Source organism: Strix aluco, chromosome 25, assembly GCF_031877795.1.
Source record: "Strix aluco isolate bStrAlu1 chromosome 25, bStrAlu1.hap1, whole genome shotgun sequence".
In the NCBI taxonomy this organism is placed as follows: Eukaryota; Metazoa; Chordata; class Aves; order Strigiformes; family Strigidae; genus Strix; species Strix aluco.
Window position 1 is genome coordinate 5,119,902 of NC_133955.1, and position 25,532 is coordinate 5,145,433.

The 25,532-nt window shown below is 56.3% G+C and overlaps 1 protein-coding gene across 1 annotated transcript in view; it reads left to right on the top strand.

The window, feature by feature from the left end:
- The first annotated feature begins 236 nt into the window (after window positions 1–236).
- Window positions 237–25,532, top strand: part of FOXP4 (forkhead box P4) — a 61,382-nt gene continuing 36,086 nt past the window's right edge. Inside the window, exons 1-2 of the mRNA XM_074850273.1 lie at window positions 237–314; window positions 22,643–22,859. Coding sequence (XP_074706374.1) covers window positions 22,659–22,859 — 201 coding nt within the window. The 5' untranslated portion in view covers window positions 237–314; window positions 22,643–22,658. The remainder of the gene's footprint in view (window positions 315–22,642; window positions 22,860–25,532) is intronic.

Genomic DNA, 25,532 nt, shown 5'->3' on the forward strand with positions numbered 1-25,532 from the left:
CCGCCGCCGCGCCGAGCCGGACCTGAGCGGGCGCGCAACGGCCCCGGCCCGGCCCCGGGGCTGCCCACGGCCCGGCGCCGCCCCGCACCCGCCGCAGGGCGCCGGTGCCCCCCCCCCCCCCCCCCCCGCCGCCATGTCCCGCCGCTCCTAACCCCGCAAGTCTCCACCACCGCGGCCGCCCCGTCGGAAGTTTGTTTTTTTTGGGGTTTTTTTTGGTTTTTTTGTTGTTTGGTTGTTTTTTTTTTCGGGGGGGTGGAGGGGGGGGGACCAAGGCGGCGCGGCCGCATGCCCGCCGCGGAGCTCGGCGTGACCAGGTGGGTGAGAGCGGAGCGGGAGGGTCCGGGTGGGGCCCCACGGGGGGTGCGCGCTGCCCCCGCCGTACCGGGAGGGATTTCGGGGCGCCCCCCCACCCCCCTCCACCCCGGGGGGGGGGTGCTGGCCGTGTCGCGTGTGTCTGTGTGTCCGTCCCCCCCCCCCGCTCTCCACCCCGGAGCGTGGCGGGTCCGTCCCCCCGCGCTCGGAAGTTTGTTGCGGCGCCCGGACAAAGGGAACGGGGCCGGGGGTGGGGGGGGGGGCGTGGGGTCCCCCCCCCCGGGGGGTTGGGGCTCGCTGCGCACCGAGGAAGGGGGGGGTCGCGGTGCATGCGGGGTCCTCGGTGCGCCCGGGGCAGCCCCGGCGGCGGGCGCGGGGGTCTCCGCCGCCCCCTTCACCCCCCGAGGCGTTTCGGCGGCCGGCGGAGGGGAGGGGGGGGGGGGGCAGCCCCCCTCGGGGAGGGGTGTTTGGGGCGGGGGGGGGGGGGTTAGTCGGGCACCGGGAAACTTGCGCTGCCGCCGGGAGAACCGCGCTGCCGGTGCCGGCTCCAGACTTGCCTCTGCTCCGGCGCCTGGGGGTCCCGCAGCCCCGGGAGGGGGTTGTGGGGGGGGCTCAGCTCCGGGGGGGGGGGCACGGCAGCCCCTGCCCTGCCAGCCGCCCCTGAGCTCCCTTTGTTGGTGCTTCCCATTTTTCCCCCCATCTTCCTTTTCTCTCCGGCAGTTTTGTTCTAATTCCGGCTGCTTGGGGGGGCTTGGGTGGGTTTTTTTCCCTTTTCCACCCCCCCACTGCATTTTAACTCGGCCCCAGCCCCGCTGCTCCGTGCCGAGGAGCGGCCCAGCGGGTGCGATTCCCTCCTTCGAGATAAATAATAAGTCAACCCCAAGTTTTGAAATTCCTGGGAGAAGCAGCCGCCACCGTCCCCGTCAACCTGCAGCCAGACCGGCCGTCGCTCCGGCAGCGCCCTGGGAAATCCTCCGCGGTGTCTTAAAAAAAAAAAAAAAAAAAAAAAATAATAACTCAAACTGCAAGGTGAGGGGAGAGGAGGAACAAATGCACGGCTTCGGATGGAGCAGGAGAATATTCCCGAGAAATTCCTGCAGGTTTGGATTCCGGACGGGGGGTTACGGCAGCCGGCTGCCCCGCGTTTCGCCCCTGCCCGCGTTTCACCCGGTTGCGAAGTTTTGAGAGGTTTTGGTGTGTCTTTGTTTGAAAGGGGAGAGCGAGCTTGGGGTGGGTTTTTTCAGGGGTTTGGGGGGGTCTTTATAACCTCGCCACGATGCCCGCTGCCTGCGGGAGGTCTCGGCGGGCTGGCTGGGACCCTGCCGGCAGCGGCTACTAATAATATCAGCAATAATAACGCGTTTGGAAAGAGTTTTTATTATGGAGCTGTCGTCTTCTGGGAGTTCAGAAATTCCCGGGCAAATATCGATTAACGAAGCTGGCGGCGGGTCGCTGGGAGCCCCGGATCAGCCTCTTTCATCCCGTTCCCACCCCGGTGTCCGCCTTCGTTGCGAGATGCTCTCCCGGCCCCGGCGCTGGCAAAGTTCAGATATTTCTATTCTTCCCTGATCCATCTCCCTCGTCTGTGTGATAAACAAACGCGCCTCTGTCTCTTCTCCCCTCTCCCCCTCTCTCCCGCTAAAAAAGAAAGGCACTTCAGAAAGTGCTGCGTTAGCAGCAGATTGCTCTGAATATTTCTTTTGGTGGTAGGAAATCTGTTTTGAGTTGGCAGGCGCGTTTCGAAGGTGTGTATAAGAGAGAACAAGTGGAGTGTAATTGGTTTTTCTTTTTCCATTTGGGAGTGATTCTGCTTTTTTTTTTTTCCTTTCCTCTTTTAAAAAAAAAAAAATAAGCGAAGGGCTGTCTGTCTCGCTCTCTCCCCTCCTGTGCACTTTTTAATACAAATGAAAAATGTGCGTAGGGGAGAGCGGGAATAATTCACAGGCATCTGCAAACTCCACTTTGCTCGGAGTAGTGGTCGGGAAGCGCCCGCTTTGAAAACTTGCGCTGGGATTTTTTTTTTTTTTTTTTTTGCTCTTCTTAATATAGTCCTAGAGGAATTTGTGTCCAGATTCCTCCCCGGGATTGCTCGTCGGCTTCAGGCAGCTCTTCCATCCCCATCGATCTTGCTGGGAGACCGCGATACCCAGAGATTTGCCTTTTACCACGCTCAGAACCAACTTAGCATCGGATTAAGACCTCACTTTTCCGCAAGCATTGTAAAGCTGTGGGGCATACAATAAAAATGTTATTAGTTTCTGTATTAAAAGGTTGGGTTGTTTTTAACCCGAACCAGAAGTAGGATTTACTTTTACAAATTTCTTCTTGTGTGTTAAAAATTTACACGAGAAATGTGTTACGCTGGAGAACAGGCATTTGATGTTAAATCAACCCAACATGTGTCTTGCCCAGGCGGTGTGACCCTGGTCCTTGTGTGTTTGCGTGGACGTGTTCCCTTTCATGCCTCCCCGTATTCTCAGTTAAATGGAGCAAAGTCTCAGGCTCTTGTGAAATCTAACTCTTCATTTATAATTTTCATTTCCACCCCACCTTAAAGTCCATCCAAAAAATCCAACAACCCCCCAGGGGTGGGTGGATGGAGAAGATAATCAGATTTGGAAAAATTACCCCATCGTTCCCCCCCTTTTTCTATTTTTTTTTTTTTTTTTTCCCCCCACCCCACCTTCAGGTCGCTGAAATCAAACTGAGGAGGGGGGATACGTGGGGGAGAAGGGACAAAATTTCCTGTGCCGAGCCAGGGAGCTTTTGTGAGGGCTGGGAAGCCCTCGCTGGCTCCGGCTCCTGCCTTTCTTCTGCCCTTTGTGGGGGCGAGGCGGGGAAGAGCCTTCCCGAGCCCTCCCGCTCCCTCTGCTTCAAATAATGGTGAAGAGCCCCTGTTTTGAGATGCTACCTGTTTGGTTTTTTAAATTTTAATTTATTAGTTCTTGTGGTTTTTTCCTCCCCACCATCCCAAGCTCCTTTTGCGGGGGTGTTCGGTGTGGGGATGGGGATGCCGCCGCTCCGAGCCCGGGTCGAGCATCGCTCCTGTGATAAAAACCAAATCGCTGCGAGAAACTGGCCCCGTCACGCAGCGCGAAGTTGGACTCGGTGGGGGGGGAAAAGTGCAGGAGAACGGGATCGGCGTGGAAAATCCCCCCCCCCACCTTTAGCTGTGCACCCCGGGGATGCGTCACCCAGCGGGATCCGGGGGAGCATCGGGTGCCCCCCACTCGCTGCTTTGGGGAAGGAGGAGGCGAGGGTAGGGCTGGGACTTTGCGTGCTGGGGGGGGGGGGGGGGGGGGGGAAGAAGGCTGAGCAAACAGAGCGAAATGAAATAAAATGGATTAAAGTTGCTGCTGGGGGGAGACAGGGAGGGGGCTGATACTCAGACCTGAGAAAAAATAATATAAAAAATATCTGTAAGCGCCACGTCCAGCCCTGGTCACCTTCCTGAGAGACGGGTGACCACAGGTTTTACGTCCCCCTTTGGGAAGGGAAGAGCAGGGCGCGTTTTAAAAAAAAATAATCTGTGCAATGTATAAAATCAAGTGACACTAAAATATCTAGTCCGGGCCCTCGCCCTTTCTCTCCTCATAACCCGGCAGGAATGCGAGTGCACTCAGTTGTGAAGTTGCTGCCCGGAGACCCCGGGAGCTTTTCTTTTCTGCCGCTGGAGAGGGGGATGCTTTGAGTCTGCTGATGTTTGTGTCTCGCTGTGGGGCTGGGGGAAAGGGGGGCAGCAAGGCTCTGGCTTTCAGGTTTTTCTCTCCTTTTATTTTATTTTTTTTTTTTCTCCCCCCCTCTTACTCTTTTCTTGTTGGTCCGGCGGGGAGGGTGGAAGGGGGGAGCGAGGCCGGAGGAGGAGAGGTGCAGTGCTGGGTTTGCCTTTGTAGCAGCAAGGTGGGGGGCGAGCTGTGCCCCCAGCCGGGGACGGGGCTCATTCTTCCATCCGGAGAAAGGCGGGAGAGCCCAGAGGTCCCCGGCTTTTCTTTTGCTCGTTTAAAAGTAAATACACATTTATGGCTCTTTGCGTCGCGTTTCCCACTGCAGAGTGGGGTTTGGTAGCCTGAAGTATTTAGGGAAATTCTCTTATTTGTGGAAAGGAGAGCTGGGGTGGTTTTCCCCCTTCATCCCCCGTGGTGGGATGGTGGTTTTGAAGCGCGGGAGAGCCCCCGGGTTGTGGCTGGCAGGTGGTTTGTGGAGGTTCGTGGGGATGCTCCCCGCTGCTCGCACCCCAGCGTCTCCCCGGGTGCATCGGGGGGGTCCCACCTCCTCCTCGGGGGCCATTCTGGGTTTATCTGCTGCTCTGCACCGGGACTCCCGAAATGACCCTGCCGCCACCTCGGTGTCACCTGCCACTTCTGGAAGTGGAAACTTGAAATTTCCTGTCCCGTCTTTCTTTGATTTCCAGCTCCTCCGGCGGGGCCGTGGGGGTTATGTGGGGCAGGGGGGTGGCTCGGTCCTACCCCGGGAGGGATGCGCCGTGGGCATCTTCCCCACGGAGGGACGAGCACTGTGTCAGCGTAGTTAGAGGGAAGGAAAAAGAGGGGAAATAAAACTGCAAATGCACTTGGAGCTTGGAAACCCATGTGTTTGCCTCGGAAGATGTAAAAATCCTCTGTGTGCCGCTTCTGGAGAGCCCCGCTGCACCTGAGAGAAACGCAGGGGTAGCTACTCACTTGAAAATAAAACCAGGGGCCGTGACATCAGTTTGGCAGCGAGTTGCCCTTTCGGGCTGGCCCTGCTCGTCCCTCCGAGCAGCCGCAGGGGCTTCGGCCGGTAAAGCCTCGCTCCTCTGCCAGCTGATGGGAGAGCGGCATGGGGAAGGGCTCGCACCCATTTTATCATCTTGCAAAACCTTCCCCCTCCCCCTGCTCGCTGTGCTGCACCTTTTAAAGTCAAATAGAACTTGTAGATCAAGATGGGGCTGGGCGCAGCTTGAAAAACTTCCTAATTTTTTTTTTTTTCCCCCGCCGCAAGTGTTTGTTGTATAAAATACAGCGGAGACGCTGCTTGAGGGGTTTTTTTCTAACTTTTCCTAATTTAAACCCCTTTTGGCAATCGCATAGGCAAGTCTCTGATAAAACATGTTGCTGGTAATCAGACTGCCCGTGACAAAAACGTGTTTGCAAGTGGAACGGCGTCAGGGAAAGGGAAGAATTGAGAGGCAGAAGCAGCAGAGGAGGAGAGCTGCTCCCTTCAGAGGTCGGCAGTGTGATGCTGCGGAGGAAAATACAACCCGTCCGTCCGCCACGTTTTATTTTATAAAGATCCTGCTGGAGGAGAGATTAGATCTGGGGATGGAGCTGGAGGGAAGTCATTAAGGGATTACGATGCCTTGCGCTGGCAGCACGGATGTGGGCACGGGGCTGGCTGTGACGGTACCTGGATACCCGGGCAAGCGAGCCCTGCGTGTGCGAAGCGCTTGCACAGGGAGTCGGGATCCTCTCTTTTGGTGTTTTTTTAAGGGGGGAAAAAAAAAAAAAAAGCCTGTGTTTGCCATGTGCTCTGCCGAGCTCGGGTAAGGCGAGCTGGTGTCGGTGTTTGCCGGCCCCAGGAGACACTTGCCGCCTGGCTCTGGTGCCCTGGCAAGTTGGCGAAAAGTCTTTTGCGGCGTGTTCCGGCGGAAACCCTCGTCCTGTGCCGCCGTCGCCGGGTCCGGATTAGCAGCCAAAACGTGCTTATTTTTTAGCAAAAATAGGGAGCGGAGGGTGGTTGTGGGAGGAAATTTCTCCAACTCTGCTGGGGGCTCCTGGGCGCGTTTATCGGAGGCGAAAGGTGCGTTAGTAAAACTTCTCTTTGGAAGATTACTTTCAAAACCATAGAAAGGTGCAAAAAAATATATAAATTTATTTTGAAAGTACTAGAGGAGGAAAAAAATCCCGTTGGGGGCCCTGATTTGGAGGTGATTTGGAAGCTGTTTATTCTGCCTCATTGGCAAACCTCCACGTGACCGGCTTCGGTGGGGAGCTGGCACCAGCCGGCCGGGAAACCGCGACCGGGGCTGGGGAGCGCTGGGCTGGGCCGAGGGGCTGGCGGGGAGCTACAGACCCCCAGGGAGGAGGAGGAAGAGGAGGAAGACCCCCCCCCCGTGTGATGGGTACGTGCTCCGTGTGTGCTGTGCGGGCTGTTTGGCAGCTCCCGAGGCTCGGGGAGATGCTGTCCCCAGGGTTGTTTTTGCTCAGGCACCGATGCTCCCGTTTAAACAAACAAGAGCTGCAGCCAGGATCGGCCGGGATGAGCCGCTCGCCCGGAGCGGGCGGTGTTGAAACAACTTATTTCAACACACCTTTGCCAGGTCGCTGGCGGAGCTGGGTTTATCTAGTGGGGTTTAACTGCACCGAGGCTAATAAAGACATAAAACACCAACGGTGCCGTCCGGGGCAGCGAGCGCTTCCCCTGTGCTTGGGCAGGGCCAGCCGAGCATCGCGCTGCGGAGTCGCCTCGGGGGCCGGGAGCTGTCGAAGCCCTGACCCCGAATGCTCTGGCCGTTCACTTGCTTCCTCCGAGTCTTGGTTTATTCCACAAACTGTAGATTTTAGGTGAGTGATTTTCTTTTTGCCTGCTTATTGTGAATCTCTGAGCTGGGGACTGTCCTTTATTTGTTTGCCTGTAGCGAGATGTGGATGGGGACCAGCTAGGAGAAGCTGTCGTGGGCTTGGTAAGAGATGTCTTCAGGCTTAGGAAAGAGGGACAGCGGAGGAAGGCTCAAGGTAGGTTGCTTAATGCAAAATGTAAGGCCAGAACTTGTGCTTGTGAGCGAAGGGTGTGCCAGGATCCCATCTGCCCAGGAGCATCTCCTTCTCCTGGTGGCCCCTCGGCGTTCGTTCTCTGCTTGCCAGTTGTCCGCTGCTGCCCGTTAGCAGGAATATGTTTGCCCAGTGACTTTGTGCCGGTGCTTCTCGGTGCAGGGGGTGGCTCGCTCGTGTGCTGGAGCTTGTGCTGGGCTCACGGCTCGGTTGGGTGCCACCCATCATGTGCCAGAATCATGGCACGTCGGTTGGGTCGGCCACTGCGGGATGGGGTTTCCGGCACGGGTGATCCCGCTTTGGCCACACGGTCCTGGGTGCTGCTGGGACGATGCTCCCTGGCTGCAGGACTGTCCCCAAACCCCACAGGGACATGAGGCTTCAAGGGTGCCTCAGCTCCCGGCTTGTCTGATGGCTTCACCCCCAGCTCCCGGGGGAAGGAAGCGCCTGGCTGGGGTGGCAAAGGATGGCAGGAGACGTCTCGCTGCCTCCTAAGGTGGGGGAAGATGCTCCACTGTAGCGTTGGCAAAGGGCCCTGGGACTCTTTGGGGCTCAGGGTGGTCACGAGGTTGTTGGAGGAGCCATCCCTGGGCTGAGGGGACAACTTATGGCAAGAAATACCTGGCAGAGATGACTGAGCATCGGGAGTTTTCGTCTGAACTGGCCTGGGGTTTGGGCAGGGGTAGTGGGCAGAGACCTTGCGTTTGGGAGGGAAAAAGCCTCTCCCACGGCCTGGGGCTTCCCGTATGGTGTCGTGTCCCCTCTGGGTGCCACTTGCCAGGCTGTGTCCTGGCAGCCACCTTGCCACAGAGCCCTGTGCAAGGGCTGCGCTGGCTTTTGGGCGGCTCTGGCTGTTCCCAAGCACAGTGTGGAAGCAGCGCAGGACCCTGGTGCCTTGAACAAAACCAAAACGCCCTTTAACAACCTGTGATTTTTGTTCTTGGACATCTCCCCCTTCTCCCACAGGAGCTCCATGCACCCGGCAAGGGGCCAGCGCTGCTGAGCATCCCGTGGCCCCACATCACTGTCCCGGCTCCCAGCTGGGAGGGACAGGAGGAGGTGGTGAGATGCTTTGTGTCACTGAGAGGGTTTCCCGGCAGGTGGCTGTCACCCAGTGAGCTGGGTCCTTCCTCCAGAGTCCAAAGTCCCTCAGCCAATCCCTCCTGGATGCAGCCAGACCTGACGGCAGGAGGGATCTGGAATACAAATACGGCATCATTGGGCGTATTAAAAAATGGAAGGAGAGAAAATAAAGGTGGGGTGGGGGAGAAAGTGTCCCATGACTTTTGTGGCAGGAAATGTGGATTTTTAAAATGCGCTGTGCCAGGTGTAGCTTCAAAAAAAACTTACTTTGCTGAGATGGATTTGAGTAGGGGCAAAGCCACAGCTTTTGTAAAGTGCCATCTCCTGCTTTGCCCTTCTCTGAGGTTGTTTCCAAAGTATTTACACTTTCTGCTTTTACTCCCCAACCTGCTTTCCCCACAGTGAAGTTGCTTCCCGACCGGAGCGGTGCCACTTTTACTCTGCATTTCTGCAGCGGGGTCCTGGCGGGATGTGGTTTGTTTTATGGGTAGGGGAGAGTCTCCCCCTCCCCATCTCCTGCTCGTGTTGCAGTGCCTGGTGCTTGCCTTCAGCTCAGCCGGGAGCGGGGTTTGGGGAGCCAGGCTGCGACCGCTCTGCCTGGCACAGATGTTCACCGTTAATAAATTAAAACCTCAAAATCAACATGATTTCTCATTTGGAAAACAAAAGGGGCATTTGTCCCGTGCTGTGGGGGTAAATCTGGGGCTGGAGGGAGGAGGAGCAGGATGAGGATGCGCTCCCGTTGCTCCCGGTTTGTCTCAGTCTCGTGCCTTGCTCCTGCGCTCCCAGCAGGTCCCGGTCCCATCCGTCCGACCCCCCCGGCACTGGGGGTGCTGGGTTTGTAGGGTGCTGCTTGCAGGGGGGTCAGGGTTTGAGAGCGGAACTGTGGCTCCTGTGTGCAGGTGTGAGGTGAGAAGCAGATGAAGGCGAGGACGGGGCAGGCTGGGGTGTGTGGGGACAGATCCTGCTCCTGTGCAGACCCGACTGGAGTCAGAACTATCCTGGATCCTGCGTTTCCCCCGTGGGTGGGGGTGAACCCACCGAGAGCATGTTGAGCAAAGTGCTCTGGGAAAGGCTCAGAAGCTGCCTGCATTGGGGGGTGCTGGCCCTTTGGGCGTGGGGTCCCCTCTGCCCTCAGAGCTGGGCTCGGTCACCTCCTGGGAGGGGGTCAGGGTCAGGCGCTCCCTTCTCGAGCACCTGCAAAGCTCCGGCAGGTCCCGTGTTGCATCAGCGGGGGGTTCAGGACGTGGTTTTGCTGATGGAGTCCTGAGGGGTTGCTCAGGAGGGTTGAGGGGCATGCAGGGAGGGAGGGAAAAGGTCCCTGATGTGCCCCGGGTGGGTTTCCTCACTTTCTGGCCTCGCTGAGAAGCGTTTCTGGCTGGGGCAGGGACGTGGGGGCTGCTGAGCGTGGGGCATCGCTGGTGTGTACGGGGTGGGTGAGTGAGTGCCAGTACCCAAGTGCCCCTCAGGGGCTTGTCCAGCCTGCAGAGGCATCTGTGCAGTCTCAGGGAAAATCTCCCCAAACTTGGGGTTTGTTGTGTACGTTGGGGAGGGGAGATGCCCAGTCAATGCGCTCCCAAGAGAAATAGGTAAAGGAAAATGTCCTAAAATCCACCCTGGTGAGAGGTGGGGGTGTGAGCATGCCAGAGAAGCCGTGGTGAGGAATTTCTGGCCGAGCTCCGCTCTCGTGGTGCGACACGAGGTTCGTTTCATCCCTCTTTCGCCGTAGTGACAGGCGGAAGATTTGTGCTGAAATTTGGGTTTGAGTTTCCTCGGCTCCTCTGCTCGCCCTGGCAGAGGCACCTGGTGCTGCGGGGACCAGCCCAGCTCCTCTCAGCGGGTCTCTGCCTGCCCTGAAAGATGCTCGGGGCTCTCCGAATGCAGCAGGCAGGTCGGGGTCATTCCCTGCTCAGCCTGGCTCTATTCAGGTTACTCATGCTTCCCCTTTTAAACCAGGTTTTTATTTATACCTTGCATAGCAGAGTGTGCTTTTAGGGCCTGTTTCAGAATCCCTTGAAGTCTTTCCCGTGATGCTGGCGGGCTCAAGCCCTGAACAAATGTCCTTTTCCCTGGAAGTGGAGCTGTGGCTCTGAATCTGGGTCAAACTTTGGGGCTGTCGGAGCAGCCCCATCCGCAGATCAAACGCCTTGTTCCTGCACCACGCAGGTATCACACCGGTGCTGACACCGGCATCGCCGGCCGTGTAGCTGGGCAAGAGCAGGGTCAGAGCCATTTCCCCCGGGTTATAGAGCTGGTGGTTTTAAAATACACCGTGTTGAAAAGGCCAGTCTGTTTAGAAACGCAGTGAGAGGAAGTTTAACAGGCGAGGGGGCTCGTTTGGGGATTGATGCTGGCTTTGGGGAAGGTCGGTGCCATCTGGACACTTGTGTCCCCGCTGTACTGGAGCAGTGGATGCCGCAGTGGGGAGCGTCGGTGCTGCTGGATTTCCAGCTGTAGATTTGGGCTGCTGCGGGAGGAGACAACGGCCAGTGCCCGTCTGTCTGGGAGAGGGACAGACCCCTGTCCCCTGCCCTCAGAGGGGATGTGCATCTCCCTTCATTGCGGACATCTCTGCTGGTCCTCGCTGTTGCAAATACATCATCCTGGGGCTGGGAGAGAGCAGCCCCAATGGTTTTAGCCAGAGGTTTAAAATAATAATAAGTGTTTTAAAATTCCTGGAAGTGAGCAGGAGCTGTGGTCTGCATTGGGGCTGGCCGGGGGCACAGGGCCGGGGCTGCCGGTGCAGGCAGGTACTGGGGGGGGGGGGACTCATGGACAGGGCAGGGAGGTGGATCATGTTCCTGGGGGAGTTGGTGACCCAGACTACGTCTGCTTCGTGTCTGGCCTGATGCTGTATCCTGATGGTGTTACCATGAGGTGATGATTTTTGGTCTGGGGAGGAAGGAGGGGGAATGTCCCCAGGGTTGGTGCCCTGCCTGGGGTGGACGGTGATGGACCCTGTCTCACCTCTGGCTTCCCACCTCAGGGGGATGCGCTTTGGGGGGGTGTGGGAGAGGGTTGTCTGTGGCCCTGTCTCAGCGGGAGATGCGGAAAGATGATGTGACCTGATTGCAGAGGAGCAGTGCCGGCCGGGAGCCCGGAGCCGTGGTGTGGCTGCGGTGGGGCTCTCACCAAAGCTTCCCGTGTGGGCACCAGCCCGAGGTGGGCACCCTCGCCCGCTCCCCCGTGCAGGAGCCTGTGTGTATCCCGGGATGGGGGTTTCTGGGTTCCCCACTAAAGCGAGCAGCTTGCGATGCCTGAGCTGCTGCTGGGGTGCCTTGCTGTGGTTCTCGTTAGCCGGTGGTGAGTCCTCCCTGGCCAGGGGGCCACGTCGGGAGCTGGCTGGGCACTGGGTACCTCAAACCCGTTTCTGCCCCAGCACCCATGGGTGCTTGCAGGGCCCCTGGGCCTTGGCAGCCCAGAGCCGCGGGCCTGAGCGGGGTGCAGGGTGTTAGAGCTTGCGATTGGTGAATCATAAACTAATATTTTAAAGGATGAGGATTATTTTGAAGAGGGGTGGAGGGAGGGCAAAACACACAATTTCTCAAGTGTGCTGTGTCGTGAGGGTGTATCTAACACCACGTTAATGGTAATAATCCCCTGGATTTGCACGGTGCTGTCTGGCCCACTCCAGCGGGAAGGCTCCTGTGGCTTCCTTGGCCACTGCAGCACGGCCACTTCTGGCCTGGAGTATCAGTAGCCACCTGCGTGCTGCTCTTGGGTGTCACTGTACCCCAAAACCAGGCTTGTTCGGGGGCCTCACTGTTCTCAGGAGGAAGCATCGCCCACTGCATGGGATGAGCAGGGATTCAGGAGGTGCAGATCACCTCAATTCACTTTGTCCTTCCGTAGCTCTGTCCCAACCCATAAAGCCCGAATTCGGGAAGAGGCTGCGCCCCGATGTGCCGTCTGGTAAGGGCTGAGCTCTGGGGATGCACGGGGGCTCGGGAGCCGGGATGGATCCCTATGACCTGGGAATGCTGTGGGTGCACCAAAGCGATGCCGTGGGACCAGATCGCCTTTCCTGTGTTGCTGGCCTGGCAGCGATCTGGAGGGATGCTGAAACGGCGGAGGTGTGCTGCCATCCCGCCGGGAACGGAGGGGAGACGCTCTCGCTGCATCCGCAGCTGTGGGTGCGCCGGGAGAAGCGTCGCCCACCCGGACTCCCCGGCGGAGGGTGCGGGAGGGGGATGCTCTCCCCGGGAAGAGGACGTGGCGGCTGGATGTGGCTCATCCCAGTCACACGGGGAAGGAGCACGGGGGACTCTCCTGGCTTCGGCACAGGGTCAGCGTGGGGAGACACTTCCCCCGGTTGAAGGGATGCTCCGTGCCTCTCCGCTGAGCCTTGTCCTCCTCCCAAGCGCCTGAAATATTAAATACACCTTCCTGATCCCCTCCGTGGGCGGTGTGGCCATTCCTGGTGCCAGACCCCGCGACAGCGCAGCCTCTTTGAACACGCCGCTTCCCAGCTCTTAAGAAAGCGCTGGAGAAATTGCTCGTGTTATTCCAGTCGCCGCTCTAAGGGGAGATGTTGGGGCCGTCGGGTGCCGCGTTTGTCTTCGGGCTGTGGTTTGCTCCGCGCGGGTGCTGAGGCTGCCGCGGGGGTGCTGGGTGCCTGGGCGGCCCAGGAGATGTTGAGTCCGTGCGAGATGGAGCCGAGCTGTGCCAAAATAAAATCAGGAAGGTTGTTTGAAAGTGCCGAGACCGGCTCTGACAGTGGCTGCGAGACAGAGCCGGCCTTGGGTCACGCTTGCCTCTTGATTTGGATGCAAAAAAATGGACTTCAGACCAGGAGTTTGAAAATGCCCAAGGATAGTTCTCCCCCCCACCGCCTTTTTTCTTCTCCCTCCTCGTGAGCAGCATAATTTCTGGATGGAAACCAGGCCTCTTCCCGCATAGAAATGGGATTTGCAGTGGAAAGCATCAATGTGCAGCAGGGAGCGCATTAAATAGAGCGTTTTCTGGATGAATTTTTGCACAAACATGACGGAGTCTGGGAAAACTTGCGGCATCTGAGTTCCTCCCTCCTGTTCAATAGGCACCGTGACTTTTTTTTCCTCCCCTCTGGATTATTTAAAGGCCGGAAGAGACTTTTAGCAACCTCCAGTCTGACTTCACGTAAACTCAGCTGGAAAATTTCACTCGGGGTCCGACAGGAGCTTGTGTCCCAGTGCCAGGTCCCTCACGCCGATGGCCCCGCCATCGCTCTTCATCCTGGTCCGGTTTGTCCCTCACCTGCTCCAGGTCATTTTTTTCCTCCCCAGCTCTGCCGTTGCCTTTTGCAGCCTCCCCTGAAGGGACGGGGTGGGGGGAGCTCCTGCAGCTTGATTTTCATTTTTATTTAAGAGCTTCCCCCATACACAGAGCCTTGCTGGGAGCCTTCCTCCACCCCAGCGCTGCCTTTGCCATTCCTGTGGGCAGTGGGCACCTTTCTCCCGGGCGAGTCGGGACGCTTCCCCGCAGCCCTCCTCTTCCTCAGCTCACACGGGCGATGCCCTTCATGGCTCTGCAGTGAGGAAGAGCCCTCCTCTTCCTCAGGTGCCCGAGGCTCTGGTAGGCAGGTGCCTCGATGGGGACACCCGCGAGCATGGGACTGTGTTCGGGCTGTCTGCATGCCAAAGGGATGGAGGTGATATTGCATGCGCGGGGTGTGTTGCGTGTGCAAGGCATGTGCAGGGCGTGTTGCGTGTCCCGGGTGGGTATCGGGGCTCTGCCATGGGTGGGATGCTGCAGTGGAAAGGCTGGGCGAGACGCACGCCATGGGTGCGTATCCCTGCTGCCTGCGCTGCTGATGGGGTAAAAAAGAATTGCGTGAGCGCGGGCTTAAACCCGAGTCAGGATTTACAGGGAGATGCCAGAGGAGCGTTTGCGAAATGCTGGTGCGATGCCGGCCGCGTGCCGGGGGCTGCGGGTGCGACGGGCAGCGGCGTGTGAGCGCACATGTGAGCACACGCGTGTGAGTGCACACTCGTGCACCACGGCCCACGTGCAGCCGCTGCCTTGGGGCTCGGGCCCTGCTTTGGCTGCAGGTGCACCCAAAGGCACAGTAGCGGTGGGAGATGGTTTTAATTATTTTCCTAGAATTTTTTTGGGGGGGGGGGGGGTGCTGAAAATGCCCCAGGTCTTAAAAACTCCGTCCCATGTGGAAGCGCAGAGCGGCTCTTGACAGCGAGTTGTGTGTGTTGGGAAATGACACATTCTTCCTCCTGGTTTGTTGGTTTTTTTTTTTCCCCTGTGAGTTTGGAGGTTTTTTTTTTTTTGTTCCCTATGAATTTTTTTCCCCACCCTATTCATTATCATTTTTGTTAATTAGATTGTGATGGGGAATGGTCTCTATTCAAAAGAAAAACCTCTGAGATATGTTTTTACAAGTGCGTGTGCGTTTTGGGGCGGGGGGGAGAGCAAAGATGCTTGAAAGAAATAAATTTTAAAATAATTTCTTCATAAAGCTCTTTAAAAAGAGAAACCCAGGTCCCCTTCCCCCACCACGGCCACCTCCCCTCGGCCCCCCCTAATTAAACGATTTGAATTTTCACGTTAACCGCTTGGTGCTTCCTCGGCGCCTCAGATGATTAGAAAGGGATATTCATTTATGCCTTTTAAACGCCGCCCCGATTAAAATCAGAGAGATTTTTTCCTTCATCAAAATCTAACATCCTTGAAAAATTAATTTGATGCCTCTTGTTATCAATTAATTGAATCTCGTTGGGAGAGAGGCTTGTACGGCGGGTGGTTGGAGCTGGCCCTTCTGTTCTTAGTTGCTTTCCCCCCTCTCTTCTCCCTTCTGCTGCTGCTTCCAAACACTGTGACATTATAAAACTCTGCCTTTTTTTTATATTATTTTTACTCATCTCATAAAATAAATGAATAAAACTTGGTCTCTCTTCCCACCCTCCTCCCCATTCCCTCGAGTTCCTCTCGTATGAAAGACCCTTTTTTTTTTTTCATCCTTTCTCTCATCCCTCTTTCCTATAACTTCCGAGGCAGGGGGAGAGAAAGAAAGTTGGGGCTGTAGCAATTTCTTGGCGTAGCAAAGCGGCCAGGGTCCGTCTTTCTTCCTTTCTTTAATGGGGGATATTGGATATTTCATTTGAATCTCCCTCTTTTCAATTAAAAAGTGCACAGCTCCTTCTCTTAAAGCCGCTCTATTCTCCTCCTCTGTCTCAGCAGCCGGAGAAGCGATTTTCCTTTCTTTAATATTTCAACTCTTCCCCCGAGACGGGCTGCCTGCGTTTTTTTTTTAATAGACTTTTTCTCCCTCTATTAAACTTTTCCAATCTTCCTCCCTTTATTTTTTTTCCTTCCCACCTCTTTAAACAAAAAAAAAAAAAAAAAAAAGAGAGAGAGAGGAAAAGTTATAAAACTTAAAGAACTGGGTCATTCAGGAAGTTATTGAAATAACTTAAAAATTAGGTGTTTGCTTCATTTTTACTCTCCTTGGAGCAAATCTACCTGGTTACTTTTAGATCCAGACTCCTCCCTGGTGCCTCTGTTATTTATGTCCCATCGTGAATTTGGGGCTGGAGGTTTTGGAGGAGTTTGGCCATAACTCAAGTGAGCGCCGAGTGTGTCCCCGTTTGGGGCTGGGGAGGTGGTTTTGCTGTGTCCGAAGAACGGATCTGTGCCAGACACTCCTCGATGCCCACGGGGTGCTGGGATGGGGGATGTGGGTGGGGGTGTTTTCTCCGTGGGCTCCCCACGGCTGGTTGGGTGCCCTGGGTGAGGGGTGATTTGGTGCCATCTGTCCCGTGCCCTCCCAGCGAGGGGGTTTTGTGCCAAGCTGGGTTTGGGGTCCTGGAGGTGAGAGACGCAGTTGCCCGTTTCCAGCCCTACCTGTCCTCACTTGGGTGCCTCTTCTGCTCCCATGTGGGTTGCTGAGGATTTTGGGGGTGCTGTGTGGGGGGCTGGAGAAGGGGGAGACCCTGCCCCCATGGGTGCGAGGGGCTGTGGGTCTGTGTCTGCACTTCAGGGTGTTTTTTCCTTTGAATTCCCATTTGGAACACATCGAGCAGAAGGAAAGCAGGTTTTTTGGGGGGATGAGAAATTGGGGTCTGCTTTAACCTCCCTCCCTACTGCCAGGGCCGGATCCTGGCACTGTGGCGGCAGGTGTAGCTCCACGGGGGCTTCCCGGAGCTCGGGCTTTGCCCCCCAGCCTTGCTCACTGCAGCGTGCATCGCTCGGGGCGCGGATACGGGACCTGCACCCCGACTCGCCGGGACGCTCCGGCACGGCAGTGGTGAACCGTGGCTGGGTCAGACCACCAGCACCCACCCGGCTGGCACCCACCGAGGGTGCTGCCCCACTTGGGGTCCCCCTGGGCCCACACATGCGGCTCCTGAGCAGCGAGGCAGGAGCCCCCGTGCACCACGTCACTATTTAATTAGACGTCCCTGATTAACAAAACTTGGCGTTCGGCTTCCTCCTGCCCTCATCTTTCCTGGCTCCGAATCAATGGCTTTGATATGCTAATTAGGGAGTAATTTAATTTCAAAAGGCCGCAATTAACAAGGGTGTTGTGGACATGCTGTAGTTAAGCGGCGTAATCTAATTTGCATTAGTAACAAGCAGGGACTAATTAGAAGCTTAATTAGACACTTAGACGGCTCTTGTGTTTACTTTCTTAATGAGATGGAGTGGGGCTCTTTTTTTTTTAATCTTTTCAAGAGCGCAGCGAGGGAAGCGCAGGATGGAGCAGCAGCCCTGGCACCCGGCACGTGCCCGGCACTGGCCCAGCCCGCGTCCCGCCAGCCCCACGTCCGCGCCGGAGGGGATTTTATTTGCCTTGAAGCTTGGCAGGGAATGGGAGACGTGCCAAACCAGCCATCGGTGTCTCTGGGGATGCCCCGTGTCCCTGTGCGGGATGGCTCGCTGGGGTGGGCGCCGGGCGGAGGATCTCCCGTGGGGTTGACTTTGGTTGGGGCGTCCTCGCCGCTGCGTGGGTGCGAGCTCCGGAGAGCAGAGGATGCTCCGAGGGAGACGTGTGTTGGAGAGGCAGGTGGGCTTGCCAGCACCCGAGCAGGAGTAGTGCACGGCACGGTCCCGGGGCTTCCTCCGTTGGTGGTGCTCACGCTTCCACATGTGCTCCCGGCTCTTCGAGTGAGATGATCCCACCTTTTTTTGGGGAGAAAAACCTCGCTGTGGTCGTTGTGGCTTGATTTCTGTGGAGCAGCAAATGCTGTCCGCTGCCTGACGGTCGCCGGTGCCCGCGGGGATGGCCGGGGTGGTGATGACATCGTGCCGGGCAGGTGAGGAGAGCTGCAGGGCGGGAAGGTCTGCCCGCCAGCAAGGGCGAGTGCCCGGAGGTTGGTTCTTCCCAAAGAAGTTGCTGGAAGCGAGATGAAAGTGGGAGATGAAAGTGCCCAGAGGTGAGATCCCATTAAAGCAGTGCCCAGGCTTAGCCAGTCCTTGGTTCCTTAAATCTCTTCTAATTTACAGTAATGCTCTAGATTCGTTTCAGCTCCCCCAGACTTTTATTTTAATCCCCTTTCCACATTTCCATGTGTTTATGTGTTAATTAAAGGGTAAAAAGCCACTCTCCGAGCAATCTGGGCTGCTGCTTCTCTTCAAGCCAAAGCCTTTTAAGATTAGCGAGCCGCTTCCTAAAGCCTCGGAGTGCCGGATCCAGACGGGCAGGTTGCTCAACTTTCCGTAGCTCAGAGCAGATCCGGTGCCTGGGATGGAGTCCTCGTCTCCTCTCAGACGAGCAGAGGAGCATCCCGCAGGACTTCTGACGGCTTTGGGGGGGAATTTGCTCAGTCCGTGCTCCTCCATCATCTGCCGGTACCCGCCGAAGAGGCTGCCAGCACGCCTGGCTCCTGCTGTCGGAGGCAGAGCTGTGGGGCAGCCCCCTGCTCCCCTCTGGGACCTGGAGAGGCCGGAGCTGGGAGGAAGGGTCTGCAAAACAGCTTTGGGGCCGGGATGTGGTGGGAAAGGTGGAAAAAGCCTCCGGAGCATCACGGTATTGGGCCACTTGCACATGTGTGGTGTCACCTCTGCTGTCCCTTGCAAAATGCGGTTCAGCGCCGGGGACTTGCTCTGCTCACGGAGACGTGGCGGGGAGCGTTTTCCCACTGGTGTTCCCCACTGTTCATCCCTCCCGGGTGGTGGTTTTGAGCTGGGGGCGCTTTTTGGGTTTGAATCTGGGGAAAGCGAGGCTGTCAGCGTGGCGATGGGGATGGGCGCTCGGGGACAGGGACCCTCTGGCAGCGGGGAGGAGGTGCCCGTGATGCCGGGTCCATGTGCGGCCCACGAAGGGCGGCCCAAAGTTACAGAGCCCCTGAGGATCGTGGTATTGAGGATATTTAAAAATAGAAGAAGCGGCTAAAATAGGTGTTCAGGCTTCTTAGGAGCTCGTGGTCTTGGCTGTACCTGTTTCTGCAGGTCCCGAGGGCTGAGAAGTGCTGTTTAATTTTCACGTCCGTGGAGCTGAATTAGGTGGAGAAGCAACGTCGCTTCGGGTGGGTCTGGGTGCCCCAAAATTTGTTAGGAGCTTCTGGGGAGAAATCGCTCTGTAAATGCTTCGCCTGCTATGCCTTTTCCTAAAGACCCCACGTCCTTTGGTGCAAATCTTTGCTTTGAGTCTGCCGGCTCGCTCGCTTCCACGTTCATCCTCCCCTTTCTGCTGAGGTTTAGAAAGGCTCCGTGGCGATGCCGGGCTCCGTGGCGATGCCGGGCTCTGTGTCACGGCACACACGTGGTGCTCCCGTGGGACCCCGGGGAGCGTGGCACACGCGTGTCGGGCACACGTGCGCACGATGGGAGCCGTGTCCAACAGCCTGGGCAGCTGATCTGCACCCTCCCTCGCAGGGAAGCTCTGGGCATCCATCAGTCTGTTAATTGTGCTAATTAGAGAGTGTGGAGGTGTTAATTGGAAAACCCTGGTATCGTGCCTGTTTGGAGGGGGGGGGATGTCAATAAAAATGAATTGATGACTTGGCATGGCGCGTGCACTTTACAGGTTAGCGGCGAGTCAGGGGATGTCAAGGAAATGTTACTGCTCAGATGAAGCAATTGTTAATTAAAAAGCAACGGTAATTAATATACTCTCATTGCCATATGGTACTGCTAAAGGCAGGGGGATTCTTTACTCCATATGTAGTTCTCTGTTTCCTTTTCTTTGTCCTGCGCAAGGTGTGCGTTTAAGTAAAAGGGAAAAAAAAAAGGCTGAGTGCTTATTCGGTGAAGTGATTTTGAGTCTGAAATGGTAATTAGCAATCCATTTGCGCAGCTTCTGTTGCTCGTTGCCATTAGAGGGGTCTCCTCCCCTCCCCTTTTAAGTAAAACCATCCTTTTCTACTTTATCTGGGTGTTGTATCTTCTGCCATGACTGTCTGGACAGGGTCCCTGCCTTTATGCCTGGGGGAAGGGCTGATCCCGATTAGGCCCTTTGGATGCCAGTTTATGGAGAATCCCGAAAATATTGGATGTGTTTGAACTAAAAAAATAGATGAAGAGCAGGAGCTGGGATGCCGCAGAGCCGTCCGTCCATGTGCGGGGATGCACGTGTGCTTCAGCACTCGCAGCCGGTTGTGCAGCTGGGTTTTGCTCGTCCTAACTCAGCTTCAGTCGTCCCGGATCAGTCCTGGCTGGAAAAGCACTCGTTCCTAATTTAAATCGAATTTATAACATTGCAGACACTGGCTTCATTTTTTTTTTTTTCTTTAAGGTTTTGTGAAACTTTTATATGAATGGAAATATTTTCATTATTATTATTACTTTCTTTTATTACTTCCCTTGCAGTGTTGGGAACCCAGACACACCAGCATCCCAGTAGGGTTTGCGAACGGGAAGTTGAGTTTTACTAGACTTGGAGAGAGAACCCAACTGGCCTGGTGTCCCGGGCTGCGGGAATCACCCAGCTGGACCCCAGCGCCGGTTCATCTGCTCCAGCATCCCGCCTCTGGCAGGGCCCAGGGATGACAGAGCAAGCCCATGGTTACAGCTTCTCCACCAGAAGAGATTTCCTCCTAATTCCCAATAGTTAAGCTTCAATTTATGCCCCGAAGCCAGGAAAGTTTCATATCCTTTCCAAAAACTTTTTTTTTTTTCCTTTTTTAATACTTCCTGTTGTAACTCTGGATATTCTTGTTCTCCGTATAAAAGTCAAATCCCTTTTTGAATCCTGCCGAGTTTCTGGCCGTGGTGATGCCTTGTGACTGCCGGACATGGGCAGAGCCCGGCTTTCCCCGTGGGGCCACTTGCCTGCTCGAATTGCGGAGCAGGCGGCGGATTTCACAAGGAAAATGAGAAAAGAAACAGCAATAATTTAATATTTCTTCAGGCTCTTGTTGACGTTAGCAGGGGGGAAGGAGCAAATGTAGTTTTCGAGGGCAAAAGGCGTTTTCTCTCTTCCAGCTTTTTTGCTCCTAACGCAACATTCGCAGGTGAGCATCCCATCTGTTCCTGATCCTTGCTCGGGACGCTGCTCCGACCGTGCCACACTCTCACCCCGGCTCCTGTGCTTCAAATAAAACCAAAGCCCAGTAATCCCGTTAACCTTGAACTCTCCCGCAGCCCCTGGTGTGTCACCCTGCGCGGGTTTGGTAGCACCAGGACGGCGGGAGGGAGCCGGCAGCTCCACATGGGAATTAATGTCAGTCATATACCCTGCGGAAATGACTTTTGAAATGCATATAATCTCAAACATGCAAATGAGAAGCTTGCTTCACCCTGTTTAATATGAATGATCAGCTTCTGAATAGCTATTATTACACGCCACATTTCAGCAATTATGTTGTTCGCGGTTTGTCTTTCTGTCTTTTGGGGTGGGAGGGGGGGAAGACAGGGGAGAAAAGAGAAGAAAAAGGGAGAAACAGTATTTCTTCTCCCTGTCCCTCTTTCTTTATTCCCCTCCTGTTTCAAACTCACCAGCGAGTGGTGGTGGGTGAATGCTGATCCCGCTCCAGCACCCACCAGTGGGGAAGGAGCTGGATTGAATGAGATAAAACTGTCTCCTCTGCTTTTCCACGGAGCAAAGTGCGTGTTGGGGTGGAGGGCGAGACCCTCAGATTCGGTGGGGCTTCCCGTGCCCCCGATTGCTCTGTGTGTGTGTGTCAGGGCTGGGTGCAGCCCTGGGAGCTCGGTGGTTGCTGGCTGGAGCGGCGGCATTTGATGCTGGATGCGGTGGTTGTGTTTCCTCCAGTGCCTGCTCAGATCCCGGAGTTTCTCCCAAAAGAGGGGACCCTCAGGTTCACAGCCAACATGCTGCCCACTAATCAAACCCAACTGAGCAAAGACTCTTCGTCTTATCGCTTTGAAACCAAGCCTTACAACTCCTTGGGAGTCCCTCCCTGAGCCCATCTGCCTTAATTTAAATAGTATTTAAGATCAGGGAGGTAAGGGTTGCACTTAGCACCCAGCTGTCATGCAGCCAGCTGCATGTTGGGGTGCAAGGAGCTTTCCCAGCTTGCGGCTCTCCCGGTGCCCGGTGGTTTCCCCCAGCTCAGGGTGGTGGCTCAGGAGCTTGCCTTGGCCCAGCGGAGCTCCGGGTGGCCATGGGATCCGTGGGCACCCTTGCCAACGCCAACCCTGCAGCCGGGGCTCGGGGAGCTCCAGACAGTTCTGCCCTCATGCCCCGGGTGTAACGGGGCAACGGGCAGGGAGAATTCACAGGGATAAAACCCATCCACGGAGGCAAAGGGTTGCACCGTTGCCTTGCGAGAGGGAAGCCTGTGATGGCGTGAAATGAAGTGCAAGAGCTGCAAAACGCGGCTGCCAGGGGCTCGTGTGGGGCTGAAAACGCGGCGCGTTGTAGCCCCTGCGCTGTGTTGAAGGGCGAAGCTCCTGGCTTGGTCCTTCGAGGGCATCCGAGGGGTTCGGCAGGAGGAGGAGGGGGAGCATGGAAGCGTCAGGGAGAAAGAGAGGATTTTCTGACTGATGTTTTCTGGAGTGCCGCCGCGCTCTCGTTTTGCCATGTCACAGCTCCGCGGTACCTTTGGGCTTCCTCGACCTGGCAGCAAGCTTTCTGCCGGGTGGCTTTTCCTGCTGGGAAGTGCTGGTTTGCTGGGAGCCGAAGCGCTTTGTGGAAACATGTCAACTTTGTTGAGATTTTCATGGTGAAATATATGGCGCAGGCTCCACACTGGTGCAGCCTCACCGAAACTTCAGCTTTGCTGTCTCCAGCATCTCACAGTGAAATATTTTGGGGTTCTGTGAAAAATGCCTGGATTTTGGGGTTTTATGTCTTGAATCAGGCTGGGAGAAAGCTGAAAATACGGCGTTTTCCGAAGGGACGTGGGCTGTGCTTGCTTTGCCCTGGTGCTGTATAGGGCTGGCAGCGTGTTCATGGTAGCTCACGCTGCTGCACATTTATTTTTTTGGAGTAAATTGAACGCAGCTAAAACTGTCTGGAGTTTGACATCCCATCCCTACATCGCCCTACTGGACCTCATGGGGATCGGAGACGGGGCAGGCCGAGGATGGGGCATGGGACAGGCAGCGGTGGGGGTGCCAGCCAGGGATTTCAGACTCTCAGCCTCTGCTCTCCTCTTCCTCCTTAGGTCCTGCTAGCAAGTCATGATGGTTGAATCTGCCTCGGAGACGATACGGTCCACTCCCTCCAGCCAAAATGGGGTCAGCAGCCTCAGCAACCAGCCCGATGGCGGCGGGGGCGGCGCAGGCGGCGGCGGAGGGGGTGGAGGGCGCGAAGGAGCCACGAGCGGGGAGACCAACGGCGAGATGAGCCCCGTGGAGCTCCTGCACTTCCAGCAGCAGCAGGTAGGAGGGACACCCCGTTTCCTTCTCTTACACAAGGCAACATGGAACTGGGTCATTTGAGGATTTGGTTTGGGGAAAACACCTGATTTTAACCTTCCTCTCGTCCTCGGGGCTGGCCCAGGAGATGGGTTGCGGCAGACTTGGTCATCCCTCTTGAAGCTGGGGTGCAAGTGCTGCCCCAAAAAGCAGGTGCCTGTCCTTTGGGGTGCACATCCCTCTGGAGATGGAGCCCATCCATCCATGCAGCTCGTGTGTGGTGCCTGCTGCCCCAGAGTTGGCTGTGTTTTGGGGGGAGGTCCTGCCTGTGCTTGTGGGGTCTGCCCGCTCCGTCCCCCATCAGTGCAGGGAAGGTGGTGCAGGAGGAGGAGAGGGCTGTGAGGGCAGAGTAAAGACCTGTTGGCTGTAAAACGAGGAGCAGGTTTTCTCTGAGTCTGTATTTGGTTATCCAAGTGCGTGACCGTCAGTGCTCCCTCATTCTCTGGGGCTCCTGGTGTCTTCAGCTGAAGAATTAACCTCACATGCGTGGCCAAAACCACGTGTGACCATGAGGTGCATGCAGCAGCTCTGTCCTTGAGCTCACGTCTGTGCCCCTTGGGGAACCCGTGCCCAGGAGCTGCGTGGCACACGTCTCCCCTTGCACTATGCACACCCGGGCGGCCGTGGGGAGGGGGGATGTGTGTGCGTGCCTGCAGGTTACCTTTCAAAACAAACTTTGGCAAAAACATAAATTTTCCTCCTCGGATACTAAATAAGGCAATGATCCCTGCCTCGTATGGAGATCGCCTCCCTGAGCCATAAATTCCAGCGTGAAAGCTGTAAAAAATTGCTGTGTCTGATACTTTAGTAGTGAGTGCTGTAAATCCATTACCTGAATAACAGCCGTTTCTCACGCAGTTAAGCCCCTGTTCCCCTGATCTGAAGGGTAATCATGCGTGTAATGCTGCTGCGAGTCACCCCTGCCGAAGGAGCCGCCGCTCGCTCCCCTCCCCACGCCGAGGGCGGCCCCGAATTTCACTGAGCAGCAGCCGGAGCCGGGGGTGAATAGGAGATGCTTGTTCCTGCATGGTCAAAACGGTGCAAGTCAGAGGGTGGGCAAGCGTGGTTGTGAAACGGGGTTATCTCCTCCGGAAAATAAGGAATAAAGGGGCTTTTTGCAATGCAGAGTGCTGCTGCTGTTGGCTCATCCCTGTGGATGCTGCTCCCTGAGCTCACCCGGTAACTCCTGCCCTGCCCAAAGCACAGTTTAATTTCACCCTTTTGCATTTTTTTCTTTCGGATTCCTGGTGTAATTACCCTGGGAAACTCGCCGGCACGTGGAATTATTAAGGCAGAGGGTTTGGTAAACTTCCAAAAACAAATGACATCTGCAATGACAGCACCTTGGGGGGAAGAAAAGGAACCATCCCAAGGACTATCAATCTTCATGCTTCAGGGAACAGGCTGAGCACCAGCTGGGGTCAGGAATAAATGTCCCCATATAGAGAGTTTTGCACAATTAGGTGCTTTATGAAGGCTTTACACCATCCTCGGGAGCATCCAGCATTCGCCCCTTGTTGCAGGCAGGCTCTCAGACCACTGGGCTGTTCCCGTCTGACAGCTCCTCCGTCCCGGCTCCACTGCAGCTCCTGAAATGTCGGCACTCAATCCTTATTCTTAATTAGCTCTGTGAAATTCCCAAGAAACGTTAGGAAGCCTGGAGGGGTGGAAATCCACCCCTCAACCACCCAACTTGGGCTCCAAGGGCCACTGGTGGCTTAAAACTCCGTGTCCTTAGGGGTTTGCTTGGTTGATGCAGCTCCCCAGGGGCACGTGCTCTGACCTTGTTTTTGTCTGGTTTTGCACCTTTTGGTGAAAGGTTTTGACTTCCTTCCGTGCCTGCAGTCTCTCTGCTTTCACCCTTTTGAAAGGGTGAACCCAGACAGCCCTGGGGCTTGTTTGCAGGGACTTCTTGAGTTAAAACTCCTCTCTGAGGATGCTGCCCAGAGGGGAGTGCCCTGGGTGAGAGCTTGAGGGGAGGTGTGTGTATTGTAGGGTGCTCAGGGATCCCCCCGAGGCTCTTTTGTGGCCTCTGAGGAATCCCCAGAGCAAGAGGATGCTGGTGTCTAGCTGCACCAGCCTGGCTTTGCCCAGACAGGGGTTGCCAGCTACAGCGCTGGCTCTGCTTCACCGCAGAGCACGGCTTTCTGTCGCCATCCTCAGCTGCGCCTGGTCCGTCTGTCCACCCTGACCTACACGACTTCAGAGCATCCCGTGGTCCGGAGAGTCTGGCGGGAGAGCGGGAGCCCGGTGGAATGGGGTGGGGAAAGGACATCCCCCTCCCCGGCGGAGCTGGAGCATCCTCCTCCCTTCCCTCCCTCCCTTCCCTCCCTCTCCCCCCAGCCCAGGGGATGGCGTTTGGGTTAAATCCCTGGATTTCAATGGTGGGATTCGGTTGAAAAGCTTGAATAGCGCGCGCCCGCATTGTGCCGGGGTTGGCGGAGGGGAGAGGTCGGCCGGGGGCATGGGAGGGCTGCCCGCCGGCCGGGGTCTCCCACCGCCGTTGCTGTGGGAACGTGGCGAGACCTCCAGCGCGCTGACATCCTCTAACCGGGCTCCAAAGGGCCCCGCCGCCTTTGCGCATTAATGAGTTTTTAACGTGGGGGCCGGCCCCTCGCCCCCCGCCATGCTGGGGCC